Raw genomic sequence first — 27649 nt, forward strand, 5'->3', positions numbered from 1 at the left:
AAGACGTCTGAAAACAAGAAGTCTCATTTTGACACTCTACTTGCTGTATGGCCTGAGAAAAAGTACTAAGATTTTTGTGGGGGGGACTGTGCTATTACTCTATCATTTTTTAGGAAGAGAGCAATGACAATAATTGTAAGTGCTTCAAAGAAGTGTGAGGGCTACTTAGGTAATGTGCATTAAAAGCTTTTGCAAAATTGATCTTTTAAATTAAATAGATTGAGGTAAGAACAAAAAATTTAAACATCTTGTGCAGAAAATGCAAATAGAATAATTCCTATCATTTAGAAAATTCCTATTGTGTGTTAGGCACAAGCTAGATGCTTTGAAAACATTCTCATTTAATATTCAAAATCACCCTGAAACTTGAGTTTTATTATCCCAGTTACATAGCTGAGACTTGGAGAGGTTTTATAAATTGCCCAAGATCTTTCCTTTAAAAGATCTCATCACTGGTGAACTAAGTAACTAAGTAATACTTTGTGCCAGTTCCCTCTACTATAACTTATAAAACTCTAACTCCCAGGAACAATAGAAAAGTAACTTGAATGGGCAATATTGTTGAATTTCACAAATTAAAAGCATTTTCTACGGTATTACAAAAATTCTGAATGGTGAAATGGAACATCCTTGACTGGAGTTAGAGGTGACAAGTAGACTTTAAATTGAATCTGTCCCAGTACTCCAGTGCCATAACTTTGGAAATGTTTCAAGGAAAAAAATTAAAATTCCTTTTCATGAGGAGATCTTACTTTACAAGTAAAAAATGCACTCACTGATTAGGAAACTGAGTCAATTTCTATTGCTTTTTGGTGGTCTTTTAAAAATAAATAAATAAAAGATCTTGTTTACTTACCCAAAGGAGTCGTGTCCAGCTCATTGGAATATCACTGTCGCAAAACACAATCCAGGTCCCTTAATCCTGCTTCTTTTGATCTCAAAAGGTGGTAACATTCAGTCCAGAGCTCACTCATCTGTAAATTGCATCACATTATCTCTGAGTTATTTAAGAAGCAAGCTCCGTTTGGTTTCTGGCATTTTAACCTGTTAAAGGCAAGAAGAGGGTTTACCACATTGTTCCAAAGGTCTTCCACTTACCACAGCCTTCAGAGGAAGGAAAATGATCGAACACATTGGGAATCAGTATGTTGTGGCCAGGCCAGTATATTCTGCAAATGCCTTTGGGGAAGAACATAAGAAGAAACAGAGACATCATAAGACCTTTCTGGATCATCTCAAAGTATGTTGTAGGTAAGATATTTTTTAAAGATACTGGAAGTAAAAAGAAATGAAACACTTCCTCCTAAATTTTCAAACTTTTATGCTCTCCTTTCTGGCTCTAGTCCATAGCTTTCAGAGCCTTCTTATCTTTGGTTTCCAAACTCCCCTGCCAGAGCTGGAAAGTTCGACTCTGAAATGAACACCATCTCAGCTCTCAACACAGTCTTCCCATATCAGAGGACTAATAGATGAGGACAGAGGAACATTCTCAATTGAAATGCTGAACAATTCAAGCTGAGGACGAGAAGCTCTATTACCGCTAAAGAAAAGCAGCATTTTTCTTTATAAAAATCCTTTGGTGGTAGCCAAGGGGCAGGTGATATGGGTAAGGAGGTGTCTGTGGGAAAGTTAGTGAAAGTACTAGTTTGTTCTTTAATATATTACAATCTTTACCAATTTTCCACCTACAATGAGGTACTAAACTTAAAATTTGATATCAACTGACCAATGGCTTTCAATGTTTTCAGCTGTTCTACACAAAAGGCCAAGAGAATTGCCCTCTCTTTGCTCCCCATAGCATCTTGGTTACCAGCATACCGGATAAAGGAATGGCTACTCAGTGACATTGTTTCTGGAATCAGCACAGGGCTGGTGTGTGTACTGCAAGGTAAATTTTTTTGAGATGTAATTAATCTGTCGTGCTTCTTGGTAAATTCACAAGGTCATGCAACAACCATATCACTTCCAGAATATTTTCACCACCACCACCACCCCCCAAATCCCTTGCTCATTAGCAATTACTTCCCATTTCCCCCTCCATCCATCCATCCCCTTTGCAACAACTTTCTGTCTATGGATTTACCTATTCTGGGCATTTCATATAAATAGATTCACAGAATATGTGGTCTTTTGTGCCTGGTTTCTTTCACTTAGCATAATGTTCTCAAGGTTCATCCATGTTTCAGCATTATGGGTATTTTATTCCTTTTAATGGATGAATAATATTCTATTGTATGGATATAACCACATTTTGTTTCTGCATTCATGAGTTGATGGACATTTGGGTTGTTTTTGTTTCTACTTTGTGGCTATTAGAAGTGAACATTGTGTATAAGTTTTTGTAGGAACAATTCTCTTAAGAGTGTAATTGCTGTGTCATATGGTAACCCACTAGCAACATATGAGGGTTCAGATTTCTTCATATTCTTGTGAACACTGGTTATTGCCTGCCTTTTTTATTTTAACTGTCATAATGATTATAAAATGGTATCTCATTGTGGTTTTGATTTGTATTTCCTGAGTGACTAATGATGTTGAACATCTTTTCATGTGCTTACTGGCGATTTGTATATCTTTTGTGAGATGTCTATTTAAATCTTTTGCACATTTTGAAATTAGGTTGTTTTTTTATTGTTGAGTTGCAAGGGTTATTTATATATTCTGTACTAGGCCGTTATTCAAGATACGATTTGCAAATAATTTATCCCACTTTATGGGTTGTCATTTCATTTTCTTTATAGTATCCTTTGAAGCACACATTTAAAATTTTTGATGAAGCCCATTTTATCTGTTTTTAATTTGATTGCTTATGCTGTAGGTGTCATTTCTAAGAAACCATTGCTTAATCCCAGCTCACTAAGATTTACACCTATGTTTTATTCTGAGTTTCATAGTTTTAGCTCTTATATTTACAACTTTGATACAATTGAGTTAATAAAGTAACATATTTAGGGTCCAAATTTAAATTCTTAAAGAATCTAATGAGAACTTCTGTGATTCCCCTTGCATGAAATATAGACCTTGATGTTTGTGTATTTACAGGTTTAGCATATGCTCTGCTGGTCAACATCCCTCCAAGCTATGGGTTATATGCAGCCTTTTTCCCAATCATAATCTACTTTTTCTTGGGCACTTCTAGACATATATCTGTGGGTAAGTGAATTTCTGGGCTAATTAATGCTCACACTGTCTTTCCTTTATGAATTCCATTAGACAAGCACTGTATCAATTTCAAATTGTTCATAATCCAGGAAAAGAGTCATAGTTTCTTGTAAGAATTAGGACTAAAAGACAATCGTGCTTTAGGGAGACATTTATTGACCACAATTCACCCTCTGTTAATTAGGTCCATTTCCAGTTCTGAGTGTCATGGTGGGAGCAACAGTTATGAGACTGATCCCAACAGCCAACCCAGGTGCTATGGATTCTTCTAATAGTTCAATGAGTAATGATTCGTCATTAAATGATCATAAGGTGATGGTGGCTGCCACGGTCACAGTACTTTCTGGAATCATCCAGGTGTGCACTTTCTCATGTAATCTACCTTCCCCAATCTGCCTGTCCTGACTGGTATACATTTTTCTGATTTTCCTCCTTCTGGCCACCCCTCCCCACATTTCCATTTGATTTGTAGCCCTCCTTCCATAGCCCACAGGAAATCATTTAAAAAGGGTCACTCACCACCTGGTCTTTGTGGCTCAGGGGCTGAGCACTGACCTATGATCCAGGAGATCGGGGTTTAATTCCCAGTCAGGGCACATGCCTGGGTTTCGGGCTCCATCCCCAGTGGGGGGTGTGCAGGAGACAGTTGATTAATGACTCCCTCATCATTGATGTTTCTATCTCTCTCTCCTTCTTCCTTCCTCTCTCTGAAATCAATAAAGACATATTTAAAAAATAAATAAAAATGGGTCACTCACCACAGCCAGTAATGGAGAGGCAGATTCACATTGCAAAGATGAGTGGCTGTGGGTCTAGAGAGAAGGAAAAATGGGAACAGAAAGGCACATGTGGTAAGGAGTGAAATGCTGAATTCAGTAAAATACCTGGGAATCAATATAGTCACCAAACTTAATTATATGCAAGTAATAGTAAAACTGGAAGCTTTGGAACTTTTTTCTTTCTGATTTTTCAGGGACTGTAATCTAGTTGGAAGGGACTGGGGTTTTGGACTTTGAACTGTCCATATCAAAGATTTGGGGAAAACTGAAGAGGTGTATGGAGGGCCTAAAGCTTCTCTCCCAAGCCACACTCCTGCTGATAGTGAAAATGTCATGGGACTCCTCAAGACGTTGCTTAAGTTTATGAATAGTGATATTATCGATTAAGACCTTTCCTTAAAGAAAGAGTCAATTTATACAAAACATAACTGGTGTGTCCTGCTGACAAACAGCGTGGTCAGGTCTTTCTAAGACATTTCTGAACCTACTGCCTCTGGGTGTCCACAGCTCCGACTGCATTCCGGGGATGTGAATGGAAAGGCAGGCCAGGTATCCAAAGGAAGGAAAATACTGATGCTTTGGGGCAATTAACCATTTGTGCCCCCAGTTAAAACTGAGCACTTCAGATGTCCAGTACACAGTTATTTATTTCTTACAAAAGTCAAGCAACTTGTTTGAGGGAATATGAATGGATACTTAGCAGCTAGAAAGTATAACTTAAAATTCCTTAGGAAAATTGATGAGGGCTGATGCTAGATAAGATTCTGCTATGAAAGGTTTATAGGTGAGTCTTCTAAAGATACTTACACCTTTTTAAAAAAGTGGCGTAGGTAAGCCTGTTACTTTTTGGAGTGAGCTAGATTCGCTTGCTATTTGAACAGCATGTAACATTTCAGCTTGGGGAGTAGGGTGGGGAAGGGGAGGTGTTCCAGGAAGCAGGTACTCATGCTACTTTAAGATTTATAAGTACAGGCTGAACCTTTACATATTGATCATCTCAGTTGCTGATCCTTCAGGTTGCTGAGGTGTACTCCTAATCTACACTAACAAAGGCCTTTGCCCTTCTCTTTCCAGTTGCTTATGGGGGTTCTGCAGATTGGATTCATGGTGATATATCTATCTGAATCCCTAATCAGTGGCTTCACCACAGCTGCTGCTCTTCACGTTTTGGTTTCCCAGCTCAAATTTATTCTTCAGCTGACTGTCCCATCACACACTGATCCTTTTTCACTTTTCAAAGTAAGTATTACTTTTGCTTAAAAAATATTTAAATACATGTAATTTACTATCATGTTTCTGGGAGAACTTCCCTTTAATGCATTTGCCGTGGGACTTGCCTACGATGTCCAAGAAACAAATGGGTTGTGTAATTTATTCACATTAAGAAAAAGTTAGTAACAAAGATAATAACATTAAAAATCAACCACATCTACTGTACAGCCAATGTGAACAGCAGAGATAAAGTACCACTTGTCTTATATTTGATTCTTAAGTATTATTTTTTTAAATCTACATACATTATTAAAAGCTTTAATATTTTGTCCCAAGTTTTTAAAAATTTCTCAAAATTTTATTTTGAAAGAAATGTCCTAATTGAGTGAAAATGCTTCCCTATTTCTAAAAAACAAGTCTCATTCTTTTAGAATTGAAGTTTTTCTTACTCTTTTATGCATCTCTGTTTATAAAGCAAAAGCAAATTGGCCAATATGTAAATAGGACAGTGGTTCTTCCTCCTATAGAGGATGTACTGTAGAACAGACAGTGTTCTTTTTTTCCTTTCATCACCATTTATCCCCCATACCCTTTTCCACTTCTACCCCCTCCCCCACAATCACCACACTGTTGTTCCTTCTCTTATTCTCTTATTTTTTCTTTTTTGCTCAATCCCTCCATCATCCCCCCACGTCCACCCCCTCCCCCACCAACACAGCTCTCTGTCTGCTCTCTGAGTCTGTCTCTATTTTGCTTGTTAGTTCAGTTTGTTCATTACATTCCACATATGAGTGAAATCATATGGTATTTGTCTTTCACTGGCTTATTTCATTTAGCATAGTGTTCTACAGGTCCATCCATGCAGTCACAAAGGATAAAATTTTCTTTCTTTTTACAGCAGAGTAGTATTCCGTTGTGTAAATGTGTGACAGCTTTTTTACCCACTTATCTATTGATGGGCACTTGGGCTGTTTGTTTCCAAATCTTGGCTATTGTAAATAATGCTGCAATGAGCATAGGGGTTCATATATTATTTTGAATTAGTGTTTTTGATTTTTTAGGATAAATTCCCAGAAGTGGAATTTCTGGGTCATAAGGTAGTTCCATTTTTAATTTTTTGAGGTAACTCCATACTACTTTCCACAGTGGCTGCACCAATCTGCATTCCCACCAACAGTGCACAAGGTTTCCCCTTTCTCCACATCCCAGCCAACACCTGTTTGTTGATTTATTGATAAAAGCTATTCTATTCTGACAGCTGTGAGGTTATATCTAATTGTGATTTTAATTTGCATTTCTGTGATAATTAGTTATATTGAGCATCTTTTCATATGCCTATTGGCCTGTTTTGAGAAGTGTCTATTCAGGTCTTTTGCTCATTTTTTAATTGGGTTGTTTGGGTTTTGGGGGGGCTGAGTTGTATAAGTTTTTTATAAATTTTGGACATTAACCCCTTATCAGATGTACTGGTAAATATGTTCTCCCATTCAGTGGATTGTCTTTTCACTTTGTTGATAGTTTCCTTTGCTGTGCAAAAACTTTTTAGTTTGATAGAGTCCCATTTATTTTTTCTTTTGTTTCCCTTGTCCAAGGAGACATATCAGAAAAAATATTGTTACAAGAAATGCCTGAGATTTTACTGCCTATGTTTTTTCTAGGATTTTTATGGTTTTGAGTCTAACATTTAAGTCTTTAATCCATTTTGAGTTTATTCTTGTGTGTGGTGTAAGATCACGGTCTAGTTTCACTTTTTTGCACGTATCTGTCCAATTTCCCAGCACTATTTATTGAATAGACTATCTTTAGTCCATTATGTTTTTGACTCATTTGTCAAATATTAGTTGACTATAAAGTCATGGGTTTATTTCCAGGCTCTCTATTCTATTCACATAGAGAACCCTAAAGATTCCACCAAATAACTATTACAATTGATAAATGAATTCAGTAAAGTAGCAGGATACAAAATAAATATCCAGAAATCAGTTGCATTTTTATACACCAAGATTGAACTATCAGAAAGGGAAAATAAAAAATAAAAATAAAAATAAAAATCCCATTCACAATTGCTTCAAAAAGAATGAAGTAACTAGGACTAAATTTAACCAAGGATGTAAAAGACTTGTACTAGGAAAACTACAAGACAATGAAAAAAATTGAAAAAAATACAAATAAGTGGAAGTGTATACCATGTTCATGGATTGAAAGAATTAACAAAATTAAAATGCCAAACTACCCAAAGCAATCTACAGATTCAGTGCAATTCTTATCAAGATACCAATGGCATATTTCACAGAGCTAGAACAAATATTCCAAAAATTTATATAGAACCACAAAAGACCCTGAATAGCAGCAGTGATCTTGAGAAAGAAGAACAAAGTTGAAGGAATGATCCTACCTGATATCAAACTATATTACAAGGCCATACTAATAAAAACAGCATTGTACTGCCCTGACCAGTGTGGCTCAGTAGTTAGAGTGTCAGCCCATGCACTGAAGGGTCTCAGATTCGATTCTTGGTCAAGGACATCTACCTGGGTTGCAGATTCCATCTCCAGCCCCAGTTGGGGTGCATGCAGGAAGCAATCAATCGATGTGTCTCTCTCACATCCGTGTTTCTCTCTCTCTCTCTCTCCCTCCCTCACTTCCACTCTATCTAAAATCAATGAAAAAATATCCTTGGGTGAGAATTAAAAAAAACATAGCATGGTGCTGGCATAAAAACAGGCATACAGACAGTGTTCTTATCTTCATCTTTTTAAAAAAAACAGTTCTTGCCTGGCTGGGTGTGGTTCAGCTGTTGAGCATTGACCTAGGATCCAGGAGATCGTGGTTTGATTCCTGGTCAGGGCACATATCTGGGTTGCAGGCTCCATCCCCAGTCAGGGGTGTGCAGGAGGCAGCCAGTCAATGACTCTCATCATTGATGTTTCCCTCTCTCTCCCTTCCTCTCTCTGAAATCAATAAAGATATATATATAAAATAAAATAAAAATTCTTAGTTTCATTAATCTCTTCTATTGTCTTTTTACTCTCTACTTCTTTGATTCATCTCTGATCTTTGTTATTTCCTTCCTTTTGCTAACTTTGGACTTATTGGTGCTTCTATCAAGACAGTCTTTGGGAGTCTGAGACAGAACTTGCTCCAGATTGGAATGAACACTCTCTCACTTCCATCCAGAACTGTTCCAAAAGTGGATTGTTCTAGGAGCAATTTGAGGTCTAGTTTGGGTCTGCTTGAGCTTTCCGAATCCCATGAATATTGAATCCAACTGGCTTCGAGAATTAAAATTGCACAGTGCATTTAGCCAGAAAACTCATTTCTAAAAGTGACACAGAGAGTAAACTAAGAAATGTGAGGGTTCTTAACCTGAAAAAGCCCAGGAATTAAGGAGTAAATGCCTAATGCCTAAGAAAACGTATCAGGGATCAGAGGTTATCCCCTGGACAGAGCAATAGTGATGATTGTGAAATAAAGAACAGGGTCAAAGAGACCTAAAAGCAGAAGAGGCCAGTTTTAAACATGTGAAAAGTGTCCAAGATTGCCAGCAAAAATGTCAGAAGCATCCGTAACTCAGTGTGGTGCTGATGCTATGCTGCCCTTCTGGTGAGCAGAACAGAGAATCGCTATCAATCTATGTCAGTTCTTTTGCTTCAGTGTTTATTTTTATCTACTTGGAAATAACTGAGTGTTTAATCAAATTATGCATTAATATAGCACTTGGGTGTTCTTTGTTTTTATTTTAGGTACTAAATTCCATCTTCACACAAATAGAGAAGACTAATATTGCAGACCTTGTGACGTCCTTGATTATCCTCCTCATTTTATTTGTGGTTAAAGAAATAAATCAGTGCTACAAAGCCAAACTTCCAGTGCCCATCCCAATTGAGCTCATCATGGTAACTGATCATCTTAAGACTTTCTTTCATAATTCATGACTCTCACATTTGTATGTTGAAAGCCCTTCACCATCTGCAGATCAGGAAGTTTGAGTGGGGCAGATGCCATCTCTGCAGTTTCTGGGTCGAATATTTAGTACAGTTTTATCTTTATTCAGAATTAAGAATTTTCTTTTATGATTTTGGGTTTATTCTGTCCATTTAAGACAAGGCTGATTAGGGCGCAAATCTCTGAGAAGTTGATAGATCCATTTGACTTAATGTCTCAACTCTGGTGGAAATATTAGATGTGCCTCAGGACTTTTTAAAAAGTAGCAAAGCCTGGGCTTGAGATTCTTATCTAATAGGTCAAGGGGTGGTTTCGGGAAATGGTATTTTTTATAAAGCAAGACTCTTAGGTATATCTCACATTTCTAACTTGGGCAATTTGCAACTTTGCAGACTGTGATAGCAACAGGTGTATCCTACGGCTTTGACTTCAAAAACAGGTTTAATGTGGCTGTGGTTGGGAAGATGCAAAGTGGGTAAGTGTGTTTTTTATGACAGCATCTCCAAGCACTAACTGGAGAGTAAGCAGGAGCTAGTAAAGACAACCGGCTGAAATGCATTAATCCAGGTCAGAAGCCTCTCTGCATCTGGCATTTATGAGGAAGGCTTGCTACTCCCTTTCTAGGAAGGAGCCACAAAGAACATGAGGGTCTGCAGTTATGAATATCAGAAAGTTTCTCCTTGTGGAAGGACTCCCAAACCAGATGATCAGGGACTCAAACACAAGTAAAAATGAAATAGTAAAAGTAGAAAAATATGCAATTGTACCTGCTTCTCCTAATTTAAAAAAAGGAAGAAAAGAAAACCAAATGAAACCAGATTTCCTTGTCCATAAATTACTACAAACAATATGTAGTGTTTTGTTTGTGGTTACTGGAGCCAAGATCCGACAGTTCAAAAGAGACACTGAAGGAATACCTGGCACACTGCTTGAGCAATCCGGTTAGGTACACTCTGTCCCTTCTCGTGATCAAATTCAAAACAAGGCCAGAGCAACTCTTACCACTGCTAAAGGATGGCAGGTCCAGCTCATACGAGGAATTTGAAAATGTATTTCATTGCATTTATTGGATTGAGAAGGAAGATCCAGATTTGTGCTCTCTTTCCTCTCGCTGCCCTCTGACCAGAACAGCAATTTCTTCCAACTTGCTTGCAATGATAGCTTGTGTTCCTGTTTAAAAAAAAAAAAAAAAGACTTACCTCCATTCCCATGCTTAAGGTGTACTTGAGAAGTCGAGGAATCCGCATTTATGTGCATTGTTAACTTAAAAATAGCCAACTTATTTTAAAAGCAAATATATATATTTAAACAAAAACATATTTTTACCATCAGATATTCATGTGTAACACTTAGTGAATCTCAAACATCACTTGTAATTTAACATATTTTTAAGTAAGAATTGGAATGAAGCTGAAAGACAATTTCTAGGGTTTCTCTCCACTCTGCAGTTTTCAAGTAATTAAACTTTAGTAAATTAAAGGAGATCTTGTCAGAAGCGTTTTGGAAATAAAAGATAAACTTTACATCACTGAGTTACAATCTTAGAGACTTTATTTTGTTACTATATTTTAAATGTCAATGGACATTTCTCCACAGTGTGGGGGTGGGAGGAATTCACATTTATTAATCGTTACATTCTACAGAGAGGCAATGTAGCCTGGTGGGCAAGTTCACATGCTCTAGAGGCAGAGTGCTTGGAATTTACTTCTGACTCCCTTCCTGTGACCTTGGGTTCAGGGAGTTAGGTAAATAACAGAGCCAAGAAATGAACTTAAGTTTTCAGGCCACACTGTCTATGGTGTTTAGAGGCTAGAACAAAAGAGTAATAGCTGACTTCTGGTTATTTTGATATAAAATACAAATTTTAATTGTATCACCAATTTTATATTTATTTAATAAATAAGCAGTATTCCAAGCTAACTTTCTGATTTATGGTAGCTGCAGAATATGAGATAAAAGTACTTCTTCAAATTAGAGCTGAAAATTTTTTAACATAGATATTCACAAAACATGAAGAAAGAGTTGAGTGGAGCCTAACTCACTGCCAATAAGTTTTAGATGCTTTTAGGAGCATTTGAATAAGTTGCTGTTGAGTTTGAGATATTCGTAGTGTTTATAATACAATTAGTATCTGTCATTTCACTGCTCTAAACTCATGAGGCATAAGTGCAAAAGTGTCCTCTGTGAGTTGAACTTTCCCCTGACACAACATCACTTTAAATGGAAACCCTCTCTCCATCAGGGCCACAGTTGGCTCTAGCAGTTCTGTGGAGCATGGGACAGAGTCCAAGGCCCACCTGTTTGCTAAGGGTTTTCCATGAAAGGTTATGCTAGCAACAGAGAGAAGACTTTCTTGCTTGCCTTACCTCAGAACTGTTTCCTCAAAAGCGTTTGTCCATGGATAACTAGTGGAAAGCACTGTGAGCTATGCTTTGCCACCCTTTGTAAAATACAAGTGGGACCTAAGGTATTTTGCATGAAGCTGATGGGGTATAATTATCCATTACAATATGGGTATACTAGCAAAATCATATCAGATGTGCCACTGTCATTGGACTGTATTTACAATCTTGCATCAAATTCAAGCAGCATTGCTTTTCAACAATGATATAATAGATTCCAAAGTTTGCAGTGGCACTAAACTCTTGCTAGTTATGCTCCAAAGTGAGACACCATTCATCCTAATAAATCAATGCATTTTTTTCATTGATTTGCCCCAAAATTATGGACCATGTGATATATGCTATGAAGAGTGTTCAGTTCTGGTCACAGAATAGTGAACAAGTCATGGTCTCTGCTCAGAGAGCTGGTTGGCACTGGGGGTGGGGTGGGGAGGTATCAAGAGCTAGGGAAACACAGAGACTCTCTCCTAACACTTGGTGGTGAGGGAAGACTTTCTAGAAGGAAGAATGAGGGTGAGGGAAACGGTGCAGGCACAGGGAACAGCAAGTTAGAAGCTTCCAAGGTGAGAGAATGGGTAACGCCTTTGAAAAACAAACAAACAAACAAGCTGGGTATGGCTGGAGCATAAATTCTGGGCAATGGTAGTGATTAAGCAGGAATGGAGGGGGTAGACCAGAGCTTTGCTAAGGAATTCAGACTTTTTCTGAGAGCAAATGGATGCCACTGAAGGTTTATAAGCAGATTTATGACATTCAGTCTTGTTTATTTCAATTTTAGATTTCAGCCACCTATCACACCTGACTTGGAAATTATCGAAGGAACCATTGGAGACAGCTTCAGCATTGCAATCGTCGGCTTCATGGTGGCCTTCTCGGTTGCCAGTGTTTATTCCCTTAAACATGATTATCCTATCGATGGCAATCAGGTAAGTTTACCACCTATGCTGGGTCTAATTCAGCAACTTTAAACAATGTTCCGTGTATACAATATCAATGGTGCTGCTCCTAAGAAAGATTCCTCCTTGTTCTCTTGTCAGGAGTTAATAGCATTGGGACTGGGTAACATATTCACAGGAACATTCAAAGGATTTGCCTCAAGTACTGCCCTCTCCAGATCTGCGATTCAGGAAAGTACTGGAGGCAAAACACAGGTATTTCATTATCTTTGCTGTGAAGGCCATCATAGCTTAGTCCCTGGGGAGTGCAAGACCCGGGAAATGTTGATTCTGTGTTGAGAATGTTTTCATCTAAACAGGTTGCTGGGATTCTCTCTGCTGTCATCGTGCTGGTTGTCATTGAAGCCGTGGGATATCTTCTGGAGCCACTACAAAAGGTAACATCCCTCCCCCTTTGGATGCTATCTCTCTCCTTTGGGTGTTGAATCAAGCACCCTGATTCTTAAACTCTGGAAATATAAACCAAACAGGAAAATGAGGTCAACTGCAAACTCTCAAGTACTCTTTTCAGCTAGTACTCTATGGGCCAAAAATATTTATTTTTCCCCAGTAGCATTTTATGAATGTTAGGAATGCACATGCCCATAAGACCTTATCTACTGTACTCTTCCCATGTTCGTAGTCCAGAATATAATTAATGTTTAGACAGAAAGACACGCTGGCACCGCAGCTTCAATATGAATTGACTGAAGTGGAGGTTTTCTTAAAGGTTGAGGTAATCAGGGCGTCTCTCTAAGTCAGAGAATGGTGCTACCAGTCATATAACCTGTTCTTAGGAATCCGCCCTGTAGCTCCCAGAGTTTGGTTTGACTCCAAGACCAAAGCTGTCAGATTGCAGGATGGGAGCAAATAGCCAAACAGACTTGCTGTGTCCTCACAATCCTCTGTCCGGTTTTCCTGAACTGTAATTTTTGAGGCTTTTGGTGAATGCTTTGTAAACTGCTGCAGCTCCCAGATGGAAAACATGACAGAGACTCTGGAAAGCATAGGCTCTCTAGGAAACAAGACAATGGTAAATGCACTGTTCTTTGTGGTGTTTATATGATTGTGAGGGAGTGTATGGAGCACTGACTCTAGAGTCCTGTAGACCTGCTTCTAATCCTGGCTCAACCACTATTATCTGTGTGCTTTGGGGCAAATTACTTAACTTCTCTCAACCTGAAGTTCCCCATTTGTAAAATAGGGAGGGAAATAGCACCCACCTCACAGAGTTGCTGCAAAACTTAAATACATAGGTGAAGTACTTAGCTCATGTTATGGCACATGATAAACACTTAATAAGTTATTGCTAATATTATTATTATTATTCTGTGAACATTCTATTACACTTCCAACTACAAAGGGCATAGAGATATGACATGCCGGACAATGTTTATTGGTTGATAGCTAGATCTTTTCCCTTATTGGTTGGTAGCAGGAATGTGAACTTGGTCCTGAGTTTCTGGATTCCCAGTGCAGTCACCCCAAAGAGTGTCTCTGGCCCAATCTGTCTGCAAGCAGTGCAGAGTAGTGTTTGCCAAAAGTATGCATTTTCCATACACTAACCTCCTGATTTCCAAAGGAATGGAATAGAAGGAGTCAAGAATCACCCCAAAAGAAATAGAAGAATGTATATGTCAATAAAAATAAGCCCTGGCCAGGGCAGCTCAGTGGTTAGAGCTTTGGCCCGTGCACCAAGGGGTCTCAAGTTCAATTTCCAGTCAAGGGTATGTACTTGGGTTGCAGGTTCGATCCTGGCCTGGTCAGGGCACATGTGGGAGGCAACCAATCCATGTGTCTCTCTCACATCCATCTTTCTCTCTTTCTCTCTTTCTTCCTCTCTTTCCCCCTCCCTCCCTTCCACTCTCTTTAAAAAGCAATGGAAAAAATATCCTTATGTGAGGATTAACAAAAATAAATGCGTAAATAAATGCACACACAGCCCCCCTGCGTAGAGAATTCTGCCCTATTGTGCTTCTTCCCAGCGTATGTGTGTGCTCTCTCTCACCCACAGCAACCTGGAGAACTAAAGAAACAATTGCCATATAAAATCCTCACTCTCCTGTGAACAAACAATACCCATGGACATTGCCCAGGATGTTAATCAAAACCCTTCTATAACAGGTTCTTCTTAGACCATTGTGTCTGTAATGTCCTTATTTCACCTGAGTAGCTGCTTTGCTTCTTTTTATCACAGGTGGACAAAAAGCCCATAATGACAGCTAATAGACTGTTTCTTGGGCGCTTACTAAGCCTCAGCAGAGTTTTATTCATTTTCCATGTATTTAATTATTTTTATCAATTGCAGTGTGGATACCAGGTAAATTTCTCCCTTTGGCTTTTCAATGCTCTGCTGCCTTCATTCTTTAAGAGCGCTATTGTGTATGTACGTCATTTTAAATTTTTCAAATTGTTTTTTCATGGACTACTGACCAGGTGAGAATAATGCCTAATGAAAAGAAAACTATGTCTCTTCTGCAGATGGCACTAGATATTCTTAATATTAAAATTTCCCCAAAGCAGGAGGTTTATTGCAGAGAGTCTTATGGAACCCTCCTCCAGCTACCATGGTGATGACATCTTATATAGCTATAGTACAATATCAAAACCAGTACATTGACATTTATAGAGTACTGTTAACTAGATTACAGACTTTTTGCAGTTTTCACTATTTCTAACTGGTATTTGTGTACAATTTCTTTTTTAACATTACTTAAGACCATATTTAGTCTTCTAAACAATGAGTTATACTCTCAGAGAGTAAAAATAACTGGTTAGATATTAAATTATAAATGTTACTTGTGAAAATAAAAAATGTCCAGATCAGTTAAATAATCTTTGAGGTATGAAAATAAAAACTTGTTCAGTTTTTCTTTGTACACTGTGGTTTTATGGTATGAAAGTAATCAGCATACAAATTACATAGTCCATTCAGAATGGGGAACAGCTTGAACTGGGGGGGAGGGAAGGGTGTGTATCCACCACTGTGTTAAAATCTAAATAAGAAAGGGATCATAGCTGGCTAGTGAGCATTTTCACCTTAACTACCATCATTTCTGTAAGACAAGTGATCTCATTTGGGCATGTGAAGAATCAGGAGCCTGAAGTGCTACTGTGGCAGAGCTGAGTTTTCTACCAAGAAACTTAGTGAATCTACTATTCAGTGGTATCAAAATCAGGGCTTTTTAAAAGAGGTCGTGTTGCCCGGCCGGGCATGGCTCAGCGGTTGAGCGTTGACCTGGGATCCAGGCGATCGGGGTTCGGATTCCTGGTCAGGACACATGCCCGGGCTGCAGGCTCGATCAATGACTCTCTCATCATTGATGTTTCTGTCTCTCTCTCTCCCTCTCCCTTCCTCTCTCTGAGGTCAATAAAGATATATTTTAAAAAAATAAAAAAATAAAAAATAAAAGAGGTCGTGTTACTGGGTGGTTAGTACTGGCTTTGGAAATATTAATTCATTAGCTCATCTGCTTATTCATTGAATAATTGTTAAGCCCCTCCTGGGTATATTCAATATGGTCGGTTCTGGGGATATAACAGGGAACATGACAGATATGGTACACGCTGTCCTAGAGAGTCTACCTCAAATCTTTGCCACCCTCTGTGGTTTTCAGCTTCCTGTTTCAAAATGCCATGAGTGCTGAGTATCATCAGAGTTTTGAATTCTTATTCCAGGACCCCAAGCTCCCCAAACTTCTTTTTAAACAAAGAGCAACCCCCTCTCCCATCTTCAATAAAGAGGCACACATCAGACTATCTCTGACTGAGAAGAATTTATTTCCGTCATAAGTTGTAAGATCTGCCTTTCTCTGTCCCAAAGTACAGGCTAGTAAGTGCTGTCAGGTCATTCATGGCATGTCACTGTCACCATGGTGGGGAAGGTCTGGTGTGTCTTGCATGGCATTGCACACCAGAAAAGGGCATACACTTTGCTTTGAGGCCCTTTAAAGGACTCACTTATCTACAGCCTTCACCTTTGCTTCTGTATGGCTTATTTAGTTATCTGAAAGTACATCTGCAGTTATGTTTTTCACAGTCTGTCCTGGCAGCTTTAGCACTTGGAAATTTAAAGGGAATGCTGATGCAGTTCACGGAAATACGAAGATTGTGGCGAAAGGATAAGTACGATTGTGTAAGTAGAGGCAACAATATTTGAGAGAAAAATCAGGATTGCATTTAATGCTTATGTAAAATGCATATTTATATTGTAAACTATGAGAAATTTTGTTTCTATATATCTATTTAAATGACCTTAATTTGCTTTATTTATTATCTTTAAACTGCATACTCTAATGATCATTCTCTGGGATTTTAATTTAAAAAGATGAGCTTCTTGCAAGTAGGAAATGCTCCAGAAAACACAAATAGACATCCTCCTTAGATCTGTCCTAAAAATCCTTGCAGTCATCCCTAATGCCACAGAAACTCTCTGAAGTTCAGGGTATGCACTGCTTCTGTTCATCATTACATCATATATTAGTTACCAGAGAATCTGTGAAAAACTTAAATTCTGAACATTCTTTTTGGAAATACTCTATAAAGGCTCCCCTTGCTCTCAACATACCTTGCTGTGAGAAGCAGAGTCCATAATTATATCAGGTTCAAAGTCTGTGGCGTAAAAATGCTTAACATATCCTACGGTACTTTACAAGCATTAAGTAATAAACTACACTTCGTTTACTTTTGTTCCTGCTAGATAATTGGTGGAGATTTTCACAGCCCTTTGGCATACTGAGATTCTTGTAGAGATCATTGCTATAAATGAAATTAGCAGATGAAAAGTAAGAGATTAGTATATTATATACCAACTAATTTGCTAATTTTAAGGAACAGCAGCTGGTTCTGGAGTTTTAGCTGTGACAGATAGGCTCAGCCATTTCCTTAACTGGTTCAAGGATGGGATTAGCAATGGATACACTCTCTTTGGATTTTTCAAATATCTGCTTGTGTTTCTGTGGTTCAGAACCTGAGCTGGCAGAAATGACCCCTGGAGGCAAGCACCATCTCCTGTACACTTCCAACCTCTGCTGTTGTCCCAAGAAGTTCACGCTTTCTCATACCAATGGGCCTAAGACATTGTACTTGAATCAGAGCCGATTGTAGTGTATGGTGTACATGTTGCCTTCCTTTTGCAGCTAATTTGGATCATGACCTTCATCTTTGTCACTGTCCTGGGACTTGCTTTAGGCCTGGCAGCTAGCGTGGCGTTTCAGCTCCTGACCATCGTGTTCAGGACCCAATTGTGAGTGTCGCACTCTGTATTCTTGCAGACTTTGGCCTACCAGTGTCAGAAGAAAAAAAACTTGTCCCTGGTTAAGGGGAAAGTAGTTTAGTTGATAGGCATGCAAATCTATCAAGATTGGCCAGCCTGTTCTTCCTCGGGTTGCTCACTCCAAAGGGGAATAAAATGTCCTGAACTTAGAGCATTAGCCCAGGTCACTCCAGCTGTTGGTCTGCTCCCTGTTTGCACCCAAAGAAATCATGTAAATCTCTTTGCCTTAGACTATTTAAACAGGGGAATGTGTTACTGAGAAGACTGTGAGATTCTCCATGTCTAGTGTCTTTATAGGTTGTTAGATTTTACTCCCACCTAAAAAACATGGAGCTGAACTAAGAAAATTTCTGAAAGGCACCTCTCATCCTAGAATTCCACAAAAACCACTTAGAATGCTTGATTCTTGTCATCCAGTCCAAACATCTTTTTGATTCTTAAATTTCTGACATATGTTACCACCACGTGGTCACTCAGCCTAAATTGGATTATGTATGTGCCAGAGAAATAAGGCTTCTTAGGAATTAAGGAATTCTAGAACATAGTGTTGTCATAATTAAAATTAATTCTTATGTTGCAATGTTCCTGCATTCATTGACTCATTTATATTTGCATTCATTTCCTGGGGACTCATCAAACATAGAGACAAACTGAGTGGCCATAGGCAAGCCATTATACTTCTCTATGTCCGCATCTATACAACTGGGTAATCATATCTGCTTTCTTCACCAAATAACAGATATTCAGAATCCAAATGGCAAACACATAGAGAAGCTCTTTTTTGTAAGCTGGAATATGGTAGATGGGCTGCACTGTCTTAGGAGCTGTGGAGAAATAAGGAAAACAAGGTGTTTGCCCTCCAGGGTCTCTAATTGCATAATGATTCTTCTATGTTTTGAAAATGAATCTGCCTTGGAATGTTAGCCTTATAGACCTCCCAAATGTGCATGAATGATTCACATGGTGTCGACTTTCCCTACAGTCCGAAATGCAGCACACTGGCTAATGTTGGAAGGAGCAACATCTACAAGAATAAAAAAGATTACTCTGATGTAAGGAAGATTCATTTTTTACTTTGATTTGCTAAATGATATTAATATGAGTCCACTGGGCACCATCTAATATGCTTCTCTGCCTTACAGATACATGAACTGGAAGGAGTGAAAATTTTCAGATGTCCATCTCCTATTTACTTTGCAAACATTAATTTCTTTAAGCAGAAACTTATTGATGCTGTAAGTTTAGGGGTTATTATTATTATTTTTTGTAATTCCACTGAATATGTAGAAATGAAATATCTGTTTTGTAACAAGAGAGGGCCATTGACTTCACATATGTTGAAGCTGGGTTGTGTTAGTGTTTCACCATGTCCCGGAGTAGGTGAAAAATTACCTTATAAAGGGTCCATTAGTACGTTGGAAAATAAGACTCTTTGGACAATGTCCGATATACAGGCATCTTTCATTAAATTCTGCTGTAGAGTAAAAAGACTACCACAAGATTTGGGCTACTGGTTTTTAATAGATATTATCCTACAGATTTTCCTGAGGAATCAACTTCAAAAAGAGAGTACTATTTTAATATTTCGCTGCAACATTGAAGAAATTAGGAATAGCAAACAAATATTAATAATATAAATGAAATTAATAAATATAATATAAATGAATATTTAACATGAAATAACTGAGTGTCCCTGGTGGCCTGGAGAGAAGACGACAAAGAAGCAGTCTTAAGGTTAAGAAACAAAAGTACAGCACTTATATTTGAGCCTGCCTTTTGGTCTACTCTGTACCTTGCATAGAGTTTGTGCCTTAGCCCTATTATTATTAGATAGGTATGCATCAAATATTTTTCTACCCAGCTTTTTTACAATGATGGATCATATTGTGTATATGGCTTTATATATTGCCCTTATCACTTAATCTAGTATCTTTCTATCTAAGAACATTTTTTTCCCAAAGGTTTTTTTTTTTAATTATGTAATTTGATTCCCCTTAGCTATTACTGTAGGGCTATATATTGCCACAATAAAACACATTTGTTTTGAAAAGGGGAAAATGAAGGTTATCCTCAGGTTATTATAAAATAATAAAATTATAAAAATAAATAAATTCTAAAATTATAAAATAAAAATCACATAATAATAGATGTTATAAAATATAATCATATAAATTTTAATAGAATAAAATTATATAGAAGAACAATACTAATTAGATGCCACTCATATTGTGGTTTTGTGTAGACCAAAAACACAAACAGATTCAAATCAGAATTTAGACCCATTCATGGATAATTTATGGATAAATCCTATGGTGCAGAGGTTTTAAAATGCTAATAACTGCATACAGGCTGAGTAGACCATAGGCCTGACACAATGCTCTCACTGATGTTTGAACCACTTACATTTTATTACAAATATATGTCTCAATTTCTCAATCTATCCCAGTTATATGAGTAGCAGAATATTCAGTACCCTTGTAACACAACAATGGGTTTCTCAGGTTGGCTTTAGTCCACTTCGAATTCTACGCAAGCGCAACAAAGCTGTGAAGAAAATCCGAAAACTGCAGAAGCAAGGACTGCTGCAGGTGACACCAGTAAGTTTCTTGATCACATTTCTGTGTATTACAGCTAAAAGCTTAGTAAAATGTGTAGCTCAGGATGTTGGTTCCATTTTTTTATATAAAATGCCAGATAAACAAGGTATTTCATTGTCAATTAATGTGTTATTTTTAAATAGTATCTTTGAGGATCTCCTTAAAATGTGATTCTCCTGGGAACTTTTCTATCCTCCAGAGAAAAGGGTTTACAATCTCATTTGCTCAACCTAACTTTGAATCTGTGCTTCAGAAAGCCACTGGCTATCTTTGACACACGGAATATATTTCTTGGTCGGAATTACCATGCATATTACTATGCTCTTTTGCAGAAAGGATTTTTATGCACTGTTGATGGCTTGAAAGATTCCGATGAAGAGCTCGACAACAATCAAATAGAAGAACTGAATCAGCCAGTCAATACCGCAGACCTGCCCTTCCAGATAGACTGGAATGCCAATCTTCCTCTCAACATTGCAGTTCCTAAAATTGAACTACATAGCCTTATCCTGGACTTTTCAGCAGTGTCATTTCTTGATGTTTCTTCAATGAGGGGTCTCAAAACGGTAATTTCTTTTTTTCTTAATGGAAATAACCAATCAGTGACTAAAGGTGAAAAATTGTATTTAGAAAACAGAATAATTTCATTTTGTTCAAACTTCTCTTTAAAAAATATCTTAACATCACATAATTCTGAAGACTGCTTGCTTTTTCTTTTCCTTTTTTTGCATGTTTGTTTATTTGTTTGTGCCAGCTTTGGAGGAAAAAATACACACGCACATAATATTGATTTTTTTTATCCTAGCAGGATAGCACAGAGGACAGGGACCCCACCTTATGTTTCATTAAAGTCCTAGTGTTTAGCTCAGCATCTCATAGATCAACAGTATAAGCTACTTTTCTCACCTTATATGACCTTAATGATATCTCTACTGATAGTTGCTCTTAGCCTAGAGACTAAGAAATTGGATAAAGTTTTGTTGGTGCTAGACACATCTAGTCACTGTGGACAGGAACAATGAACAACTTATGAGTCCTAAGGTTTTCTTACGCTCATGTATATAGAAAGCTCTACCTGAGATCATCTCATAGAAAAAATTTTTAAATTAGGGAGTGATGTCAGCATCATGGCATATTAAAAAGACTCCTTTGTTTACTCCTAAATTTAAAATTAAATCAGAGTTTACTTTGTGAGTTAAGGAGAACATTTTCCTATCCTACTTCCCCAAAGAATGATCACTTTTAACTTCCTCCTTACGAGGACAGTTCTTTCCTTTGGATTTGTTTCTTTCTGTCACAGAGCCTTGTTTTAAACTTTAGTGTCTCTTTATACTATTATCTCTTTTCAAAATGTAATAGGTTCTGAAAGCAATATGTTGCCCATAAATCATAATTATGACGGTTTTATTTACATTTCTGACAAGTGAAACTGTTCCCCAAGGAAGATATACTTTCTTTTTAACAGATTTTGCAAGAATTTATCAGGATCAAGGTAGATGTTTATATTGTTGGAGCTGATGGTAAGTTGTTTTATTTTTATATCCTGACAATCACTTTAGGTTCATTGCCAACTCTCAATCTAGACAGCCCTTCCAAGAACAGTTATTTTTTTTTATGATTACCAAGAAGGAAATCTAATTTTTAGCTGAGCCTATAGAAATCCCTCTGGAACTAGCATCTTTATATTTTAGTTCTGTTGATATGAAATTAAATTGACTTTACAATTTGAATCCTAGTTTAATAGGCAGAAAAAAAAAAAAGTGAATATGTAACCACTTTTTACTCTCCTCTTCCTGAAAAAGTAGGCTTATTTCCTCTTTTCCTTGCCTCCCTTGATCCCTCAACCCATAATAACCTGGTTTCTGCTTCACCCTGCTGATGACATCATCAGTGATCCAGATTATCAGGATCAGCTGCCTCCATCCCAGCCTCATTCTCACGGAGCCTACTTCAGCATTTGGCCCTTTCTTTAGCATTTGTCTTTGAAACTCTTTCTCCATGGCTTCTGAAGACCATTCTTGGGATTCACCTCCCACTACTCTCATAGCTCCTCGGTGTCTGACATCGGCTCCTCTCCCATTCTTTGACAGCCAGTCTTTCCCAGGCTTCCCCCTTAAGTCATGTAGCTCTAACTCTATGAACTCTTTCTAGTCAATCTACACACTTACGACTGCCAGTGTGTCTAGTTAATGAATTCCCACACTATGCCTCCAGTCCAAACCTTTCTTCTGAGCTGCAGATCCACATATTCAATTGTCGGATGTCTTCCAGGCACCTCAGATACACGTTCAAAACTAAATATATTATCCTCCCTCCCAAACCACTCCTCCTTTCCTAACAGTCACTCCGCGGCCACTCACCAGCTGCCACAGTAAAAACCCTGGGGCCCTCTTTAATTTCTCCCTCTCCCCTTCCCTCAGCGAGTCCCTGCAGATAGCTCCTCTTGAGTCAGTCCTGCTCTCCACTCCACAACCTCAGTCCAGACCTTTATCATTTCTCATCCAGGCCCCAGGGAGGACGTTTCTAACTAGTGTCCTTGTCTCTAGAATGTTCTCCTATCCCATTTTCTGACTAGAAAACTCCTTCAAGGGTGTATTCCTCAGCATCTGGAAGAGCATCCTTGCTCCTCCAGACAGAACACTGTGATCTTCAGACTTTGCGTCTGCGGAACACGCGTCAGGCTATTCTGCAGCCCGGTGCTTGTGTTCCTGCTGGGTTCCAGCCTCGTCCTGGGTGCTGGGGAGACGGCTGTGAGTGAGACGAACCCCTGCCCTCATGGATCTCAGGCTAGTGGGAAAGTAAATGAACACATATTTCAGGTAATAAATGCAGTGAAGAAAAAAGCTGGTTAGGAGACAGAGTCCAGGGATGGTTGTGTTTTAGACAGGCCTTCAAGCATGTCGAATAAGGTGACATCTGAGCAGAGACGAGTGAAGCGAGGTGAACCTTGGCAGTGTCGGGGGAAAGCACAGGTCCTGAAGGAGGCATGAAATTGGCATCTTTCATTTTCCCTCTCTACTGGCTCCTGTCCCTAAAATCTACAGACCTAGTCTGGTTTCAATGTCTCCTTATACTTAAAAATATTCTCTTGATCTCAGTAATCCTTTAATCTATTCAACAATTTTACTCTTCCTCCATCATCCCACATCGTTTTGAAAGTATCTCCCCCTCTCCGTTCTTAACAAAAATCTTCACCTTCCTTGCCAGTGCAGGCACCCACCTCCATCCTGGGCTCTGGCGACTGCGGTGGCCTCTCTCCCTCTCCCTCAGTCACCGCCAGGTCCTGTCAATGCTGAAAGCTTGCCTGTGGGCAGACTTCCCACCCCCATGCTTTCGTATCTCTCTTCCTCCGTCTCTCTCCAAATTCTAGTCATTCTTTTAAATGGTATCTACTTGGTCAAGTTTTCCCAGGCACCCATCAAGAGGAAACAATCTTTACCCTACTTCCTATGAATTTCCATAGCACATTATCTGTGTCTCCCTTATTTATTCAACAAAAATATGAAGACCTTGCCCGGCCAGGCGTGGCTCAGGGGTTGAGCCTCGACTTAGGATCCAGGCGATCGGGGTTCGATTCCCGGTCAGGGCACATGCCTGGGTTGTGGGCTCGATCAATGACTCTCTCATCATTGATGTTTCTATCTCTCTCTCTCTCCCTCTCCTTTCCTCTCTCTGAAATCAGTAAAGATATATTTAAAAAAAAAAAAAAAAAAAAAAAAAATGAAGACCTACTATGTCCTGGTCATTATTTTGAAAATGAAGAAAACAGCCAAGAAAAAAAATCAGATTGCTTCCTGCCTTTATTATTCTACAGTACTTTTCCTTCCACTACTATGGGTATACATAAATGTTCTTATATCCTTGAAGGCAAGATTCATCTGTAATTTACCTTCATGTTACCCAGCCAGAGCTTTGAGGTAATATTTGATTGAGTGATCTGTGCAAACAAGTGCTGGTTAGTGCCTGCAAGAATGGAATTCCTTACAGATGCCTGGAGAGGTGGTGTGGGGTGGTCAGAAAAGATGTTTTCTGATGGAACCCAGCAGCTTCTAGAAAATGGGCTACAGTAAGTAACTGGTAAATAATAGGTCTGGCCACCTCGAACTACAGCATGTCACTGGCCCAGGAGCATATGTTCTATTTGGGCAGAATCCCAATTTTAACAAATAAGCCATACTTGATGCGTCAATCATTTACTGTGGAGATTAACTCACTAGGCTCCTGCCTGAAGGAAAGTGGACTGATTTTCTTCTAAGAACTACTAAAAGTTTTTCTCATTTGAACCTTTTTCCTCAGTCTTCTTACCTTAGAGCATTAGATATATACTTTTATTAGAAAGGCATCCTTTAGTTCTAGAAGACACTGTACTAATGGCACCCTGGTATTGGACCATTGCAAACCCCAAACTCTTAACCAAACACTAGTGAAATGTACATTTGTAAATGAAAATGAAAATCCCCAGCCTCAAGGAGAGACCTATGGCCAAACAGTCTCGTCTTCCTTACTACTCTTCTTCCTTTTCCCTCTTCAGATGATTTTATTGAGAAGCTTATACGGTGTGAATTTTTTGATGATGAAGTCAAGGACTCAATATTTTTCTTAACAATCCATGATGCGGTTTTGCATATTTTGATGAAAAAGGATTACAGTACTTCAAAGTTTAATTTCAGTCAGGTACCTGCTTTTTGGTAACTTTCACATTTGTATAACAAATCATCTTTGCTTCTTAAATTTCCCTTTATTTTTCATTATTTAAAAATATTGTTCCTAATCCAGAATCTGGATTAGGAGTAAAATTTGCTTTTACCATAAATACAAATGGAGGATTACATAATTGGGAATGTAAGGTAAGATTGGTTCTTCAACAGGTTTATCTTTATCTAGACATCACAACAAAAACCCCATAAAATAGTGAGGCCTCTTCCACATGCTGCGGAAAGTCCAGCACTTGTCTGAGCCTCTGTGCCTCATCCCTAGAAATTTGAAGTAATGTCTCTTTCATAGAGACTTTGGGGGAAATAACTTGGACCAGGACAAACAGGATGGGACATATTGATACTAGATCTGTATTAATGCAATATTGAGCACACAGAGAGAAAACTTGTTTTCAAAGTACTTGCAACCAACATCTTATTCTGGCCTTGTAATAATCTATGAGGTAGGGAAAGTATTGCTCTTTCCATTTATAGATGAATTAGTGATGGAGTTGTGAAGCTAATATACAACTCTCGACTCCCAGGTGCATGGTAAGTCCCTAGCACAGTTCCTAGCCCAGCATTGAAAGTTAAGCTCCTTCCTTCCTTCCTTACTAGAAAGAGTTGCCAAATCATCATTTAACTGGATAGTCAGTCTCATTTCATTCTAGAACATTCATTTTTAGAATATTCGGTCCTTTAAGGGAAAAGCAGACCCATCAAACGGGTATCTGCTGTAGGCCAGGTGCATGATAGGTGGATTACATTCATTATCTCAATCGTTACAACAACATGCAAGGAAGATATCTTCATTTCACAAATGAGGAAATTAGGAGGGCTTAAAGAACATAACCAATTTGAATAAGATCACATACCAAAGTGACAGCGACAGGATTTGATGCCAAGACCTGTGCTCTGTTCATTCTACTATGCTGGCTCTATCCTTTGGTGAAAGACTAAAGGAAGTGAGTGTCTGGAGAAAGAATCTAATGATTGTCTTCAAGTATGGGAGGTGGTTGGTGGTATTTCTCTTACTTGAAGAAAGGTGTAAGAAAAATAGCAAAAGGAATTTAGATTAGAAATAAAGAAGAAATGTTAAGTTGTATTAAATAGAAAAAGATTAGGTGAAAAAACTATTCCAGAAAGTCAGATAGGCCTGAAGTGAGAGAGCCGAGAAATGCACCATGATTTGTTCCCAAGGGGGGATTTCAGAGAAACCCAAATCTAGCACCTTGCTTGACATCCCCCTCCCCCTCCCTATAAAGAACCTCACCAGCAATCCTCTGCCCAGTAGCTGGATTCAGAATCGTCACCAAGTTTTAGAGGCTAAAGTATAGGAACAGAATTTAAACCTGATACTTGATCAAAGCTTTAGAACCAACGGAATGTAGTCAGCACCATTTTATACCTGTTTCTCTGTATTTAAAAAAAGAAACACAATGTCACTCCTTGCATTACTTAGAGAAAGATAAATCAGCAGTCAGGGGTAGGCTGCCAGTGGTGATTTATGTAAAAGCTGAGTGTGCTTGGTCAACAAATACACATGGCCCCTTGGAACTTGTGTGCCTCCTGAAACATGTGAAGAAATACATTGTTATAAGTTCTATTGTTACCTTAAGTTAAATTAGTCCTTCGAAAGATACTTATGATACAACCTGGTATCACATGGTTTTATGTTAACCAAGAAGCAATGAAAGGTACTTGATTATGAAAATTCAAGACAAAAAAATGTGTTGATGACTCTGGCAAATTCCAGCTCCTAATTTTAATCAGATTGACTACATTTTAAATATAAGATATGATTATTGAAAGGGATAGAATTTAACAAGTTTTTTCTAAAAACAAGAACTTTCTGTCTTCTAGGTACCGGTTGAAACTCAATTCTAATCAAAATATGATCCAGAGGGATACTCATCTGACTGTCACATACAGAACAACTTTATACCCAGAAAGTTATTGATAAATTCATACATTGTATGAAGAATATTTTTGACAGAATTATGTTTCAAACTTTGGAACAAGATTGTTCTAGCTTGGTATATTTTTTTGCATATGTAGTATAAAATTATGTAAATACTCTTAATTTTATAGCTTGTAGATTTATCAAAGGAAGAAAATTTTTTGTTTATATGTATTTTTGTAGCGCTGACAGATTTCTATTCAAGTCACTACTTTCATGCATGTTTCATCACACCACTGCCTTGAATCTTGTAATTTATACTGCTCATACAATGTAATTAATACAGCTCCACTTTTTAAAAAATCAGTTTGTACAGTAGATGTGTCTTGTTTTGTTAATTTTCTTGTTTGCTTTCTGAAATATGTTTGCTGTGAGTCCCCTTTATAGTGGTCTGGCTGGAAGCTTGCTACATGAGAATCTTCTAAACCTCCTGCAATGAAACTTCTTTATCTAGCTTTTATGATTTTTCACTATACCTTTTTAAAGCATCCAGCCTCCTATCCAGATTTAGACACAATCTTTCCATAACTAGCTTTTGAAGCAAATCTTTATTTTTCCCCCACTTCTTAATTCTGTAAGCTAAAAACTGAAAAAGCAAGGTAAAAAGTAAAAAGAAAACTTGCTGGGTAGCCACTTCTTCCTGGTCTTCCTGGGAGGAAAGAAGGTAGCAGAAGTCTTACTCTTCACT

At 38.1% G+C, this 27649-nt stretch overlaps 1 protein-coding gene across 1 annotated transcript; it reads left to right on the forward strand.

The window, feature by feature from the left end:
- Window positions 1-1120: 1120 nt before the first annotated feature.
- Window positions 1121-26888, forward strand: SLC26A3 (solute carrier family 26 member 3). Its single transcript, XM_016199155.2, has 20 exons — window positions 1121-1251; window positions 1749-1888; window positions 3043-3153; window positions 3347-3519; window positions 5016-5180; window positions 8897-9049; window positions 9491-9573; window positions 12279-12426; window positions 12538-12651; window positions 12756-12833; window positions 16475-16570; window positions 17574-17680; window positions 18693-18762; window positions 18853-18945; window positions 20212-20307; window positions 20640-20873; window positions 21773-21827; window positions 24839-24976; window positions 25084-25154; window positions 26865-26888. Exons 1-20 carry the CDS (start codon window positions 1121-1123, stop codon window positions 26886-26888), a joined length of 2280 nt encoding a protein of 759 aa, XP_016054641.2.
- The last annotated feature ends 761 nt before the right edge of the window (window positions 26889-27649 follow it).

This window comes from Miniopterus natalensis, chromosome 10, assembly GCF_054644295.1.
Source record: "Miniopterus natalensis isolate mMinNat1 chromosome 10, mMinNat1.hap1, whole genome shotgun sequence".
Lineage (NCBI taxonomy): Eukaryota > Metazoa > Chordata > Mammalia > Chiroptera > Miniopteridae > Miniopterus > Miniopterus natalensis.